This window comes from Suncus etruscus, chromosome 17 (assembly GCF_024139225.1).
Source record: "Suncus etruscus isolate mSunEtr1 chromosome 17, mSunEtr1.pri.cur, whole genome shotgun sequence".
Classification (NCBI taxonomy): domain Eukaryota; kingdom Metazoa; phylum Chordata; class Mammalia; order Eulipotyphla; family Soricidae; genus Suncus; species Suncus etruscus.
In genome coordinates this window covers 13,598,109-13,615,158 of record NC_064864.1, presented here as the reverse complement: position 1 = coordinate 13,615,158, position 17,050 = coordinate 13,598,109, and the positions used below count along the sequence as shown (strand labels likewise).

Here is a 17,050-nt window from a genome sequence, read left to right as displayed (position 1 = left end):
TTATAGGGTTTTGGGGATTTTGGAATTGTTTGGGTGCTCTTTATAAATCTCTATATATAGTATTTCAAAACTTAACCTGTTGTGGTCATTCAATTAGCTTAGTTTTATCCAGTGCTTCTTTTATCATGCAAAACTCTTTAATTCAATTTAGTTTCATTTCTTTAATTTTGATTTTTTTTTGTCTTTGCCAGTGATATCTGATCACTGAGGTGATTTTGAGTTCCAAATCTTGGAACATTCTGTTTGTGTTTTCATCAATGTAATTTATAGTTTTCAGCTGGATCCCAAGGAATTTGATCCACTTTGAAGTGACTTTTGTGTAATGTTCACAGAAAGATCCAGCTATAGTTGTTTAAATGCAGTTATCAAATTCTACCAGTACCATTTATTAAAGAGGCTCTTTTTTCATTTCATTTTCCCAAATCATTTGTCAAAAATTAACTGATGGTAAAAACATAATTTTTTTCTTTTGAAATTTGATTTGACCATTAGAGCTCATAACTTTATTCCAGTATTATACAATTGATCAGTATAATGATATTATCATTTTAAATTAGGTAATGAGTAACTCTCAAGTTCTTATTTTTCAGTATGCCTTTGGCTATTAAGCATTTCTTCTGATTCCAGATAAGTTTTAATACTGAATTTTAAAAAAGTGTTAACTCTGTGTTTTTTAATAGTCATTCAAGAACAATAGTATCATTAATTATGATTAACTAATTAAAATTAATTGATAATATTATAACACTATTGATAGTTCCATTCTAGAATGCATTATTTTCTACTAGCCAACACTTTACGAACATAATAGAATGAATATAATATAAACATAAACAAAAATAATTTCAAATAATATTAATACTCTGCAGAGATTAAAGACGAATGCCTTATTCCATACAAAACTTTGCTTATATAAAACTTTGTCCTATGTAAAAATTTTTTATATAGAACTTGTCCTAGACTTAAAAATAGTTAAGTATAGATATCTAAAAATGCATTATTTTTGTCTAATATAAATATTTTGATCAAAATGAATAATCAGTAAAAATAAAATAAAAATCATCAATGATTTTAGAGGGATTTTAGATATATTTTCTTAATAAATTAATGAAAATAATTTAAATAATTCCCACTATAAGATATTTATATATAATTATATATATTCATACATATATACAAAGTGACCTTGGTTTTAGACCTTGAATAATAAGGAAACAATAGCTTGCAACTATACCTCAGCATTTATTAAAGATATTAATATGACCTTTAATTATATATGACTAAAATTTTAATAATTTAGTTTTGATTTACATTTTATTTTTAAATATGCTATTAGTTGTTTTTGACATTAGGAACCAACTCAATAGAATCTCAAATACATTTTTATGCAATAGTTAATTAGATCTTTCTTCAGTGACAGTAAAACAGTTCAACATCTTCCAGAAGAGTAGCTCCTGTTCAACTTCAATAACTATATATGTGGTTATAGGTGATAGGATAATAATCTACTCAAATAAGTTGGTACCATTGATTAATAATTCATTTTTCTCTATAAGGTAAATTGTAGTGATCCTCTAAGAAGAAATTTTTCTTGCAGTGCATCATTCTTATGTCTATGATATTAAGTCTATGATTATAAATATTAAATTAAAATATTTGTGAACTCAATTAGTTACCCATATCAACATAAAAGATGACAGATAAATAATGGAAACTGACCTCATTCACTGTGGCATAGTAACTTTCATGCTTGAATGTGGGTGAGTTGTCATTTCTGTCTCGAACCACGATCCGTACTTCATGGTAAATAATAGTCCCCACCTTTTTATTTACACACTGGACTTGTACCACGATTGAGTGTATGTTCATTGGTGGCTGCAATGCAGAAATTGCATCTTTTAAAGAAAACAATTAAAATGAAAATTTCTTATTACAGTCAAATTACAGTTTAAACAAAATTATTATTTTCTCTATTTAATTATCTTTTGTGGCATTTTAAACACAAAATATATTATGATCATTTCATGTTCTTTATTATATCTCAGGTAAATAGGTGCTTACAATGAGTCTTCATGATATATAAAATATAAAGTTTGGGTTTATATATATACGTATATATATATATATACGTATATATATATATATATATATTCATGCAAGACAAATGCCCTATCCACTGTACTATATATTGGATAGGGCATTTGACTTGCATGAAACTGACCTGAGTTTGAGACTAGTATTACTCTAATGGTTCTCTGAGCTAGGAATTCCACTAAAAGTGCTAGATGGGAGTCTTACCTAATACATAGACAGAAGTAACTTCTGAGTAACACTGAATGTGGCCCACTATAACACTAAAACAAACAAAAAACATCCAAAGCTAATGATGACCATCAAAAGAATATTTTATTGAAACAACAATATTAATAAATTGGAGGAACACAATACATCTTAGGTGAAATATACAGGGCACTGACAGAACTTTACAAGAAAAAAAATCTAATCCCATCAAAAAAAGGGGAGAAGAAATGAACAGACGCTTTGATAAAAAAAAGAAATACAAATGGCCAAAAGGCACATGAAAAAAAGCTCCTCCTGACTAATAATCAGGGAGATGCAAATCAAAACAACAAAGGTGAGATAACACCTCACACCACAGATATTGGTGCACATCACAAACAATGAGAACAATCAGTGCTGGCAGGGATGTGGAGAGAAAGCAACTCTTATCTACTGCTGCTGGGAATGCCGTCTAGTCCAACCTCTATGGAAAGTGATATGGAGATTCCTCCAAAATCTGGAAATTGATCACCCATTCGACCCACCTAGTCCACTCCTAGGGATATACCCTAAGAACACAAGAACACAATACAAAAACCCCTTCCTCACACTTATATTTATTGCAGCACTATTCACAATAGCCAGGCTATGGAAACAACCAAGATGCCTTTCAACAGACGAATGGCTAAAGAAACTGTGGTACATATACACAATGGAATATTATGCAGCCGTCAGGAGAGATTAAGTCATGACATTTTCCTATACATGGATGTACATGGAATCTATCATGCTGAGTGAAATAAGTTAGAGGGAGAGAGAGACGCAGAATAGTCTTACTCATCTATGGGTTTTAAGAAAAATAAAAGTCATTTTTGCAACAATCCTCAGAGACAATGAGAGGAGGGATGGAACTTCCAGCTCACTTCATGAAGCTCACCACAAAGAGTGGTGAGTGCAGTTATAGAAATAACTACACAGAGAACTACCACAATCATGTGAATGAATGAGGGAACTGGAAAGCCTGTCTGGAGTATAGGTGGGAGTGGGGTTCAGGTGGAGGGAGATTTGGGACCTTGGTGGAGGGAATGTTGTACTGGTGAATGGGGTGTTCTTTACATGACTGAAACCAAATCACAATCATATTTGTAATCAAGATGTTTAAATAAAGGAAAAAAAGGTTTCAAAAAAAGAAATATTAAAAAGAAATCACAAAACAAAAAAAAGTAAAACAAAGAACTCCAATAAAATTGGAACAAAGAACTGAGCACTTTACCAAAGAAGGCATTCACAACATCAAAAATGATAACTATCACTTACAGAAGAAATCCAAATCAAAACTTAAATAATATGCTACCTCACACCTGTGAGAAGGCTAATAAAAAGATAAAAATATTAGGACAAATTTATTGGTGGGAATAAAGAATAAAGAACTGGAAAACCCATACTTTCTCAATAGGAATTTAAAATGCTATAAATTTTATAAAAAATAAAAAACAATTAAAATATTAAAATTGAATGAATCTTGGGATATTCCTCAGGTAATAGAGGATATATCATGCTATTAGAATATGCATGAGGCCTTAGAATATTTTTATGATTCCTTAGGTTTGATCCTTAGTACCACATGACTTCCTACTCCAGCAACAAACATACCATATTTTTTTCCAGCAACTCTACAAGATATGGTCATGTGAACTCAAAAGACTAGATGCCCTCAAGGGGTAGATCACCTTAGGTGACCCTCACTACAACTATCTATATAAACATTATTGCATGTTACTGTATCAATGTATTTAGAAATACCAATGAACAAAAACTCTAATTTGAAATTACACACACACACATCTATGCTCATAAAATATATCTTATAGGGCCAGAGCCATAGTGCAGCAGTAGGGTGTTTGCCTTTCACCCGACTGATCCAGGACAGACCACGGTTCAATCCCCCAGCTTCCCATATGGCCCCCCAATCCAGGAGCAATTAATAAATAATAAAGTTAATAATAATAAAATATATGGCAATAAATATACATATAAAATATTTAGTGACATTTTGTTGGCTAAAAGATAATTATACATGCCAACATTTAATAGAATTTAAATAGGATTCTGGAAAAATAATTCACACTTTGTATTTGTTAACAGTATGAGATTCAGAGTTATGTGGATTATAATAAGTGACATTTTATAGGAAAATAGGATGTAAATTAAAACACCTTAAAATATGTGATAACTTTTTAAAATGTTTTAACTATAAAGCACTATATTCCAGGCATAAGAAAGGTTGTTAATGAAAGAGCTATTATAAGCTTGATAACTGTAGCTTCAAAGAGCAGAAATAATAACAATAAGCACAAGGTATTTCAAAACAAACATTTTAAGATAGAGTATTCCAATTAAGCTATTGTGACACTGAAGAGAATAAATTATTCTATAAGTTTGTTCATTTTTGAAGTATATAAACTTGAGCTTAAAAGAAGATTTATAAAATATAGTTCTCAGATGTTTTCTGTAAAGAAATTAAGTTAGATAAAATCCATCTTTACTACTAACTCTTAAGTGTTTTCTTGAATATGTTTAAATACAGGTGCTGAAATTTTTTTTATCATATTTAAAAATAAGAATAGATGTTTTACTATTAATTTTTAACAAAACCATTGGAAACACTAAAATTAATTATTTTCTTTAAATTTTCTTTTAAAATTATTTTTTTTTAATTTTTTTAAATTTTTATCTTCTAAAACTATAAGATGAATCTATAAAAACATTCCATTTTAGTTTTTAAAGTTATGTAGAATAGTAGTACTGGAGACAGAAAGCTTGCAATCTTCCCAAATCAATAGGTCAGACACTTTGCTCTTAGTCTCCACACACTCCTGTAAAGTATCCCTAAATTATAAATGACCGGGTCATCTGAAACTTGTCACTCTATATTCTAGGTCCCTTTGCAACTATTAGTACATGAACAGAACTTAGCTTGCTATATATTCCAAATATAATAGATCGTTCTGAAGGTAAGCATTCCCTTTGGCTAATATGTAATATATAATACACATTAAAATCTCAAATTGGAATAGATTTTTTCAGCTGTATTGTACGGTCATAAATATCGAGTGCAGTTCTACTAAGTCAGTTAATTGTAGCGAGATTTTAGAATCCTAAACTGCTTAGTAATGCTTTAGTCAAATTTTGTTTTATCATTGCTTACTTTATTTCTTTTGGCCACACAGCAGTGCTCAGGGGTTACTCCTGGCTCTGGGCTCAGAAATTGCTCCTGGCAGGCTCAGGGGACCTTAAGGGATACCTGGGATCAAACCCAGGTTCATCCTGGGACAACTGCATACAAGGCAAACACCCTACTGTTATGCTGTCTTCATTCCTAACTTTTTTTTTTTTTCTCTTTTTTTTTTTTTTTTTTTTTTTTTGGTTTTTGGGCCACACCCATTTGACGCTCAGGGGTTACTCCTGGCTATGCGCTCAGAAATCGCCCCTGGCTTGGGGGGACCATATGGGACGCCGGGGGATCGAACCGCGGTCCTTCCTTGGCTAGCGCTTGCAAGGCAGACACCTTACCTCCAGCGCCACCTACCCGGCCCCTCATTCCTAACTTTTGACAGAAATAAGCCACAACAGTTTTTTACTTCTCTAATATTCTTATTTTATTGAAAACAGGAAAAAACTTATTAATTATATGGAGATAATTATTTAAAACTACCATTTATTTATACCAGGATGTATAAACTTTTTTCCCAATTTAGAAATCAGTATATAAAATAATGCAATGTACTTTTGGTATTTTATTAATTGTCCTATATTATCAAAATTGTGTGTGCATTAATTTAAAGAATAATACATAAGAGTGGATATGAATTTACTTTTTCTTTTAGGGGAAGTAACAAACCTTCAAGGCTCCAATGCTACTTCCAGTTCAATATGAAGAGGTTACTCCTGGGAGAGTTTGGGGGGACCAGAGGTGTTATGTGTAAATTTTCAAATTTCCAGGCACAAAGCAAACTCTGAGACTTCTCCAAACCCCTTCTTTAAATCCTTTGGGTTACAGATGAAAATATCAAGCATTAAAGGGGAGAGGACATATAAAGGTGAACTATAAGGTGATGATATATGGTGATGATATATGTCTTAGGCACTTTGGTGGAGATGGAATGCTATAAATGTATACATCAAAACCACAAATATTAATGTTACTATAATTTTCATATGTGGTTGTTACACACAATTTTATACCACATCTTATTTTTCTTTTTGGGCCACACCCTGTGATGCTCTGGGCTTACTCCTGGCTCTGCACTCAACAATTGCTCCATGCTCAGGGGACCATATGGGACTCCAGGGGATTGAACAAAGGTTCCTCCTAGATCAGTCACTTGTGAGGCAAATGCCCTAATGCTGTGCTATCACTCTGGCCCCTATTTATGCCACAATTTTAGAGCACTTAGACAAAATAAATTTATGTTTAGAATAAAAACCACCTAAGACTGTTGCATTAAAGACTGTATAAGATCCAACTACTAGTATGAAAATAGACCAACGACTAGAATCGAAATAAAACAGTATTCCAAAAAAAATCTCAAGTACAGTTCATTAGTGAGTTCTTCTAGATTATTTCCTATTCTCTTAAGCTCTTCAAGAAAGTAGAAACAGAAAATCTTCCCATTTCTATGATGCTAATATTGTTATTACCAAAAGCAATGAGAAACATCACTAAAAGAACAAAATACCAGAAAAATTTTCCAGAAAAACATAGATGCAGAGATACTTTACAAACTTTTGTCAAACAGATTTGAGCAATACATTATATTAATCATACCTCAAGTGAATTAATCAGAGAAATGCAAGGGTTTTCTTAGATAAACCAACTGATGTGATATGTTACATCAATAAAAAAAAATGGATGGTCAAAATAAAATCATTTCAATACATGAAAAGAAAGCACTAAACTAATTCCAACATCTATTTATAATTTTAAATAAAGGTCAATAAAGTGGGAACAGATTAAGGAACTTCACTATACTAATGAACATATATTAGAAACTCGTTGCTAACATAATATTCAATGGTGAAAAGTGAACTATTTCCTTTCAGATAAAACCCAAAATAAGGATGTCCACGGTTATCAATATTATACAACTTATTACAGGAAATTTGAGTAATAACAATTAAGAAAACAGGAAATTAAAGGGATTCTGATAGCCAAAGACAAATTATCACAGCTCAGAGATAATGTATTTCACATAAAATCTGTAGTCATTGAAAAATCTTAGAACTAATAAATCTTCATAGCAAAGTGTCTCATAGAAATCCATTGCATAAACAATGACAGAAGAGAAAGAGAAATAAAGTCCTATATTTATCTTCACAAAGAGATTTTTAATGAAACTCCAAATCACTACTAAAAGAAATAAAATAAAACACATGGAAATTTAAGACATATATTCCATGTTACTCCACATTGTTGAAATGAAAAAATTAACATTTCTAAAATGACCATGCTAGCTTGAGAGTTAGTGTCAAAAACAAGGCACTAGCCTCCTATTCATCCAGCCTGTATTTTATCTCTGGCACCAACTAAAGTATTCCTGTATCTCGAGAATAAACTCTGAATCTCTAGAGACTTAGGTGTGGGCCCTCAGTACTCTAAGGTATGATTCAATTCACTGTATTTCAAAGGCAATAATAACAAATGAAATAATCATCCTACACAAAGCACTAGATTTATTCAATGTAATCTTCACCATGACATTTGCTGAGGACATATAAAAATATTCTAAAATTTGTATTGTACCATTATATTTTAATAATAGCTAAAATATGTATGAAAAAATTGATAGAATCTTTTCATTTCTAGAATTTAAATGCATGATCAAGTGATAGTAATTACAATAGTCTGGCAGGGAAATGAGGCAGGTTCTCAGACCATGTGATTATAATTGAAAGCCCAAAAGTTAACCCTGAGATGTGAAGTAATTTTACTACAAAGTGATTGTGATAGTCATTTTTTTTAATTTTGTAGGAAAAAAACAGTACAGAATCTTGTGAAAACAAATAATTGATCCTTATTTCATAGCATGCATAAAATTTAATTGAAAATTAAAGGCCATAGTAATTAAAGGGCTTAGTATAAGAGAAGAATTCATAAAATATCAAAGAAAATATAGTCAGAACTCTCCATTGGATTAATTTCAGAAGTGTCTAAACAAATTATTTAACTTTGCTAGCAAAACAAAATAAAAAGAATGTGACTAACAAAGCAGAAAGTTTTGCATTTTAGCAGAAGCTATGACTAGAATCATACTGATGGGGAAATATTTTCACAGCACATATATAAAAAATGGAAAATACATAAAGTTCTTAAAAGTCTAACAACAATATAAATCCATACAATCATATCCAAAAAATAAGAGATATGTAACTGATAAGGAAGTTTTCCAGTGAAGACATGTAGATAGTGAGCAAACAAATGGTGAGTAGAAAAATTCATCACTAATTGCCAAAAAATGCAAATCAAAATACCAATGTGATATCAAATTATACTAGAGAGAATGGCCTATACTAAACACTGTCTATAGAACTGTTCAGATGCAGTCAGATAGTACCAATTCATGCTTAAAATCTTGCCACAAATAATGTGGAGTTCAGTAGAGCAGAGAGGAATTACTTGACAATAATAATTGGAAATGATATCTCTGGACAAGAAGTGGGGTTGAAAAGATATAAAGTGATAGGCATGATACCCCCAATTAACAATATTGCAAACCACAGTGAAACAGGAAATGTGAGCCACTGAAGGGTGTTATACATTGTCTGAATGAAATTCAATCATGAACAATTTTGTAACTGTGAAAAATAATGAGATTACAGACAACAAAACAAAACAAAACAACATCAGCAAAGGAGCCATCATTCACTCTTGGATGGAAAAGCCATCTGGTTTATCTTTATAGAAAACAGTTTGGAGATTTCATAAAAGTATTGAAAATAGAACTTGCATCTGACCTAAGTCCTTGACATTCATTTCACCAACTAAATAACATTGACTCATAAATATATGCACACCTATATTCACTACCACAGTTTCCTATACCTATGTTCTGCATACATTATCAGATGAGTGGATAAAGAAATTTTAGTATATATACAGGATAGAATATTACTTAGTTAAAAAAAACAACATTTTGAAACTCATGACTTAGAAGAAACTGGAAGGCATCATGATATATGAGGTGAGTTGTAAGACGATAGACATATTCTGGATTTCCTTATTCATATACGAAGTCTGAAGAAACAAGACTAAGGCATAGGTAATGACCAATAAAAGTAGCCAAGTAATACAAAACACTGCTAGCATATCTGAGAAAGCCAGTAAGAGGGTGGGGGAGAAAAGAGGGAGAAGAAAGGACACAAGAAAAGTTGGTAGAGTAATATTGGCAAAAAGGCAGTAGTTTTATAGACTTAGAATATGAATACTAAAACTATTGTAAAAATGATATGGAAAGATATAAAATAAACTAATAAAATCACAGCTATCTGCATGTTTGTTTTCTACCCTTGTACTTATATTAGATTATAATACTCAGGCTAATGGTGTTAAGAACTATGGCTTTGGGGAAATTCAGGGTAATGGTGTTAAGAACTATGGCTTTGGGGAAATATGAGTAAAAATCTCTTAAATACAATTGCTACTTGCATAAGCATCATAGAGAACCCCTCGTCCTTTTCTGCCATGTGAAGATAAAGAATTCTGAAACCCATTAGAGGGCCTTCACCTGCCCATGCTGTCAACCTAATCACAAACTTCCAACTTCCAGAACTATAAGAAGTACACTTATGTTATTTATATGTCACTTGGTCCATGATACTTTGTTCAGCTCAAATGACTAGGCCAGTTTTAAAATTATCAGTGTAAGCAAAAACTAGTGGATACATTTTCACTCGAAAAGCAGTTTCAGTACAATTTTACATTAAGAAGAATAAAAATTAATTTTAGCCAAATAACCATGAAATGGAGTTTTGGCAGTAGTTAGTAGAATCAAACTCTGATTCTTGGCTCTGGGATGCTATTCTAAGAATACTTACTTTTATTATGATTCATTATATTCCTGAAGTGAACATTCAATTTATTTTTGGCAGAACATAAAGAACTATATTTCATGTAGATGCTTTATATTTTAAATAAAACTAGAAGTATAGTAGCAAGTGTATGATGTATATATAGCTTTTGAGTAAAACCATGTTTGTAAACTCTAAGAACATATATATCTGTATTACCAATGATTAAATGCTGATAAAAATGATTTATGAATAGACTTACAAAAGATATATGGTCCATTATACATTTATAAATATTTCTATTAAAGATATAAAGCAATAATATACAACTACCTGTGATCCACCGTGGCACATAACTTTAAAAATATTTTAATACCAAACAGTAAATATATTCATATTTGGGAAAAATTTACCTTGCTAAATAATTTTTTCTCATTTAACCACGTTCAAATATAAAATTTTAAATAGTGATTCTAAATTTACTATAGTGTGTGTTATAAAATATATTAAATTAAATCATTAAGCTTCACTTCAAGAATAAAATTGAATCTATTCAACTGAATCTATTAAACAACAATACTGAAAATTCTTTAATAATAGTAAACTAAATCTACCATCTGTCTACCATATTAAATTATATAGTCCCTCAATGTTACCTATAGTACTATGTTTTTTTCTTTTTTTATTTCTAAACTCTTCTCAGTGATGACTCCCACATATTAAATTTTATTAAATTAGTTAGTTAATTTATTGGGGGAATGTCCAACTGTGACAGGAAGGTGTGGAGACTTTTCATTTTCAACCAAATGGTCTGGGAGTTCAATGTTCAGGTCTGAGTACATGGTATTGATTTGGTCTCTGTGCCTGCCGGGAAACAAATTATGGCTCATTTCATGCAAAGCACATGCTATAAACTCAGTACTTTCCTTGCAGGTACATATTATTTTTTGTAGCAGAATCTTACTCCATTTATTACACGTCACATTTTTATTTTCTAGTCTGAAATATTTTTACATCATAATTTATTTGCTCTGAATTAAAAACATTTTACTACTAAAATTTTAAATAAAGTTTCCAGGATAGAAAATGATGGTGTGGCATAGATTTTTTGACTGAAACATAAACCTCTATGACTAGACTATATTTAATTGTGGAGGGAAAATAATTACAAATGGGGGGAGAGGGTAAGGAATTATTTTTTCTCTTGCAAGATTCAAGCCCTTCATCTACTCTATTTCCAAATGTTGAGATCCACAACAGCTGGGCACACTTGTACAAGATGGTAATATTTCTTCTTGACAGTCATTATGTAATAATTCAGGCTTAAATACTTGTTTCTGTGGTTAAGAGAACTTTTAATGAATGCCTTTCTATTATTTTAACAAATACATTTCCAGATGATAACCACATATCAAGTATGTCACTCCGTGTTTCTGATGTTTTATTTAGAGATTTTTTTTGCGAGTTACTCCATTTAATATTCCTTAGAAATTCTAGTTTCCAGCATCTTTCATTTAGAAAGATCTCATTAAGTCGATTGCTTATTATTGAAGATACACTAAAAATTGATTTTATTAGCAGAAGAAAGCACACGTTTCAGTTTTGTGATAAAAGGTATGACGAAAAAATAATGGCCAGCATTTGCTTTGCAAGAGCCATCAGAAGTAGCCTGCACCCTTGAGCAGGGGAATCAGCAATACTAAATTATGCGAGATCTACCCTTCTAATCATGTTTAGTATTTATCAAACATTTTTTGCTTTAGCTCTACATTAGTAATAAATTTGAATTTATATATTAGTTGTTTTGATGTTGTAGGCTATTTTTCCAAGTGTAGTAGTGCTAAAATGTTTTTTTTTTCTTTTTTAGATAGATTAATGTAATTGCTTCTATATGCTATTTTTACTGGTTTCTCTCTAGGCTGGAGAAATAGCTCAACAGGTTGAGCAAATGACTCAATTACCACCTGAATCAACCCCTTAGCACTGTTGGCTGTGAACAAAAAATTCCGAAAAATAATATTTTTCCTGCAATGCTCCACTGCTCTACTTTAGGTTACTTGAGGAACCTATATCTTAAAAAGTAAAAATAGTTTTTGTTATTAGTTAAAACCTAAGGTTCTAAATATAAAATAATAGAACAGGAATAATTTTACTAAAGGACATCCTTTCTCTTGTTAATATTTAGACTAAAACAATCCACTTTTTAAGAAAATATGGAGCGCTTCGCAGATTTGTGTATCATTCTTGCGCAGGGGCTATGCTAATCTTCTCTGTATCTTTCCAATTTTAGTATATGTGCTGCCGAAGTGAGCGTAACAATGCACTTTTATAAAATTTGCTTTGCTTTTTTTGGAGTGGGATCTCTCCAACAGTGCTAGAAAGGAAATACATTGACCAGTGTCAACAGGCGTATCTCTGGTGGCCAGTGAGATGATATGCTTCAGCCCTTTGATCCGTCTAGGATTCTTATAATTTATTAAATTATTTATTTATTTTGTTTTATTTTTTATTTTATTTTATTTTTTTTTGGAAATGTTCAGTAACTACTACAGCTCTATGCTAGGGAGATGCTTCTGATGAGACTCAGGAACATAAGGTATTAGGCTCATTAATCCAAGTTTCCTACATGCATGCAAAACATGCTTTGCATACACTGTCTGTTGAGCTGATCTGGGCTCCTTATATGATTTAAAGCAATGCAAAAAACAATTTTCCAATTTGTTTTTGGAAAACAACGAAAACAAAATTACAAATAAATACATTATTTGGTGATTTTGAAAGAAAAACAGCTAAAATGAAAACAACAAAATAGGTAACTTTTATATAATTTCTGTAATATGTTGTATTTTAGAATTCATGATATTTGCGTATAAGTCCAAATTCCAAATCGATGGACCTAAAATCAATAAGATGCTTGTTGAGTAGCACATCTAGTAGAAATATAATAAAATAAATTCTAAGATAACAACTTGTGTTTAACTTTTTATCTTCCTTTTCATTAACCAAAGTTTTCATCAATGCAGTGAATGGCATAAGCATTAGCATAACGAGCATTACTATAACTATTTTTTTCTTTTTTTGTTTTTTCTGGCCACACCCGTTTGATGCTCAGGGGTTACTCCTGGCTAAGCGCTTAGAAGTTGCCACTAGCTTGGGGAAACCATGTGGGACACCGGGGGATCGCTAGTGCTTGCAAGGCAGACACCTTACCTCTAGTGCCATCTCGCCGGCCCCTAACTATTTTTTTAATTTTTAGTAGTTAAAGGGATCAACCTTCAATGCTCTTAAACAGTTGAGTCAAGTGGGCAACTTCTTCCGGTGCACACAGAGGTCTCCAAGGGCTACTTATGAGAATTTCTTTGAGGAAGGGCATATAATAACAGAATTCAAATCTAGGACCTCATATGTTTAAGGGATATGCATTACCACTTTGTGTAGTACATCTTATCTGGCAATGAAAAGACTTAAAAGTCTAGTACTGCAGGTTTAGGTGCTTGTCCTGCAATAACAGACCCAGTTTCAATCTATGGTATCCCATATGGTCCCATAACAATCACCAGGAGTAGATTCGGAGTGAGTGCAGAGTGAGAAGTAACCCCTAAATATTGCTGAACGCTGCCCCCAAACAGAAAGTCTTCTTAAACCCTTGTGTGTATGCATACACAAAAGGTGGGATGGAAATGAAAGAGCTTAGAAAAGCTTCAAAGATAACTGTTTATTCCCTATCTTGAGTCCACCATTCCCACTTATAATTATTAATATCACTCACATTTCCTATCTTCCAACACAGATCAATCAATGTATTTTGGATTTGCCAAAATATACTGTTCTGATAAAGCATTCTTATGAATGGTGTCCTTCATCAGAGTCTTTTTAGACACTCTGAATTTTATATATAGAGTAAATTGGAGCTTATCTGTGCCACACCATATGATGAATTGGAACATAAATCCTAACTTATAAAGTAATATGATTTAGGTTCCAACATTTAGATTTATATTATAAATTAAAGACAGGTAATTTATATTATAAAACTAATAAATCCAAAATTTATATTTCTAATTAATAAAGCCAACATATAGATTTATATTATAGATGGTAAATTTGGGAGCAGGCAAATTTAGAAATAATTCTTGACTTTTCTCCAGGTTCCATATAATTACTGCTTCTAAAACTCTCCTTTTCCTTACTGAGAATTCAGATAAATGAGAATAAAATGGTGTTCACTAATTACTTAAATCTATTTATCTTCATTGCTTTCAGAAATTAGACATTTATCCACTTTGTAAAATGAACTGTTCTTAACTAAAAAAATACTTTGGTCATGCTAACTGCAGATGGCTTAATTTGGACTTTGTCAGGAAGATTTTGCTCACCTTCTTTTCATTAAAATTAAGACAAATTGTCACATATTCATTCATCAATTCGGTACCCTCTTACAATGACCTCTTGAATTTGAGACTGTTCCCATCAAATTTTTTTTCCTCTCAAATGGGTACCAAATTACCCTAAAATTTTTGCCATTGTTATTGAGAAATATTTCTCTTTTCCAAGACTCCCACATTCTTTATTCTGTACTATTGACTCATTATTCAGAAATCTGACACTTCAGGATCTTAGAAGAGAAAACACACACACACAAGCACACACACATTTTGGTTCTACTAATCACACATTATCCCTTTCTTATACAAGAAACTTAAGAACTGTTTTGTTGTTGTATACAGAAAAATTACAACTTGGTATTTTATTAATAAAAGCATGCATATGTTAAAATTGAAATAAAATTATTTCATAAGGGTAAAGGAAATAAATCACTAACATCTCTATCCAGAACTCTGCCTGTGCTGTTCAGGAAAAGCATTTGTTTAACAGGATCCAATAACACCCAGTAATCCACATTGTCCTTCAGAGAGAGTTCTATGGTGGGGTCTGGTCCTCCAGCTGTCCCTTTGATCAACATGTTATCCACCAGAATTGTACCTGGAAACCAAAGAAAATAACTTGAAAATATATTCAACTTGAATGTTTTCTTTACCAAGCATCATATCTATAAACCCTACCTAATATATATATTTTGAAGCAGAGAGTACTTTAAACAAAATAGAATATTTTCTTTCCTGAAGGTAAAATATAATTTTTATGGTATTTACAAAAAATTGTTCTGTGGGGGTAGGGGAGGATTAAAGTCAGAGACTGAAAGACTTTGTAGTTTCATTATCTACATCTTACTCCTTCCTTGTCCATCACTTCTCACAGATAGTATCAGATTTTTTCTGAACAAAAGGGAATGCTTATAATAACAAAGACTGATACTTCAATTCACTCAGTGAGATTTCAGATATAAAAAGAGTTATCCCAAATATAAGAGAAAAGGAAAAAAAATAGAAGAAACTCCCATGGTGAGCACTGCTTCTCTTTTATCTTAAAGCAAATCCATAATATATAAATCTTAATGTGGAAGACAAAACTTATGTGAAGACACACAGCAAAAACCATTCTTGTCTAAGACATGTGTAATAAACTAAACAGTAAAATATCCCAATGCTACATTTCAATGCTTGATTTATTATTATCTGTATTTTTAGAGGACTGAATTTTAGATATCTGAAGAAAAGAAGTTAAAGGGCACACATTTTTAATATTTCCTACTATGTTAAAGAATCCATGCATTAAAAAATGGAACTCTATAGCACTGATGCAACTCAAATGCCATTTCTCCTACAAATAGTGATGACCCCTTACAGAACAACAATACACTATAGATTAGGGAAGTCATTTTCAGCTGAAGCATTTCATAAAACTTATGGAATATAGCAGGGATGTGGTATGCAAATAAAAATGCCATTCTACAGACATTAGAATAAATGATTTTGATTTGGGGAACTCACTGCCTTAGGCTAGCACAGAAAAAATAGATAACTCATAAATATAATTCTCACATGAAGAATAATGCTAAAAACATTTTTGCTACATTTTTTAAATCTTGAAATTAGGCTAAATGTTATAGTGCTGTATAATTTGAAATATAAGAAGGAGTCTCTGAAATATTTTCTAATAAAATTGGTAATAGTGATCATCATCATCATGATACATTATAAATATAATACTTGTTAATGAGATATATTTACATAGAAAATATTAACAAGAACTCTACATAATTTAAATACATAAACTCATAGAGCTTACTCTTATACTTCTGTGAATGGCAAATTATTTTCTTCAACATTTTCACAGAGGTATGGCATTCTTGTGTGAAGTTGGTTTTCTAATACATTTTAGCAAAAGTGATAAAGAAATAATTTATAGATACTATATAAAAAGTATAAAATTATATGAGGATTATTTATCTTAGCTATTTAAAGCCTATATTATACAGTTGTACTTTTTTTTTTACAGATAATCTATTTAAATTATTCTGAAAAAAATCACTTAATTATTTGTTGCTTTATTTTAGATCCTAACTTGTAGTATTCAAGGCTTGTTTTATGCTTATGAATCATCCTGATTTGTGCTTAGGAATCATTCCTGGCAGGGCTTTGAGCAAACATATACTAAAAGACAAAGGCTGGAGAACAAGCAACCTACTTAAAAAGGCTAGAGTGACAATGCTAAAAACAGACAACATAGACTTTAGGCTAAAAGACCTAAAAAAAGCCCTCAGTTTTAAACGATTGACATGAGTCTAGACACAAAAGAGAAA

General features: G+C 31.3%; 1 protein-coding gene and 1 non-coding gene across 2 annotated transcripts in view; both read right to left on the bottom strand.

Moving 5' to 3' along the window:
* PCDH15 (protocadherin related 15) overlaps positions 1-17,050 on the bottom strand; it is a 1,226,762-nt gene that overhangs the window by 346,278 nt on the left and 863,434 nt on the right. Inside the window, exons 6-7 of the mRNA XM_049790532.1 lie at positions 15,170-15,330; positions 1,720-1,875 (exon numbers count right to left, since the gene is read on the bottom strand). Coding sequence (XP_049646489.1) covers positions 1,720-1,875; positions 15,170-15,330 — 317 coding nt within the window. The remainder of the gene's footprint in view (positions 1-1,719; positions 1,876-15,169; positions 15,331-17,050) is intronic.
* Positions 12,555-12,661, bottom strand: LOC125995381 (U6 spliceosomal RNA). The gene has a single exon (XR_007490918.1). It is a non-coding gene; the product is annotated as a U6 spliceosomal RNA (small nuclear RNA).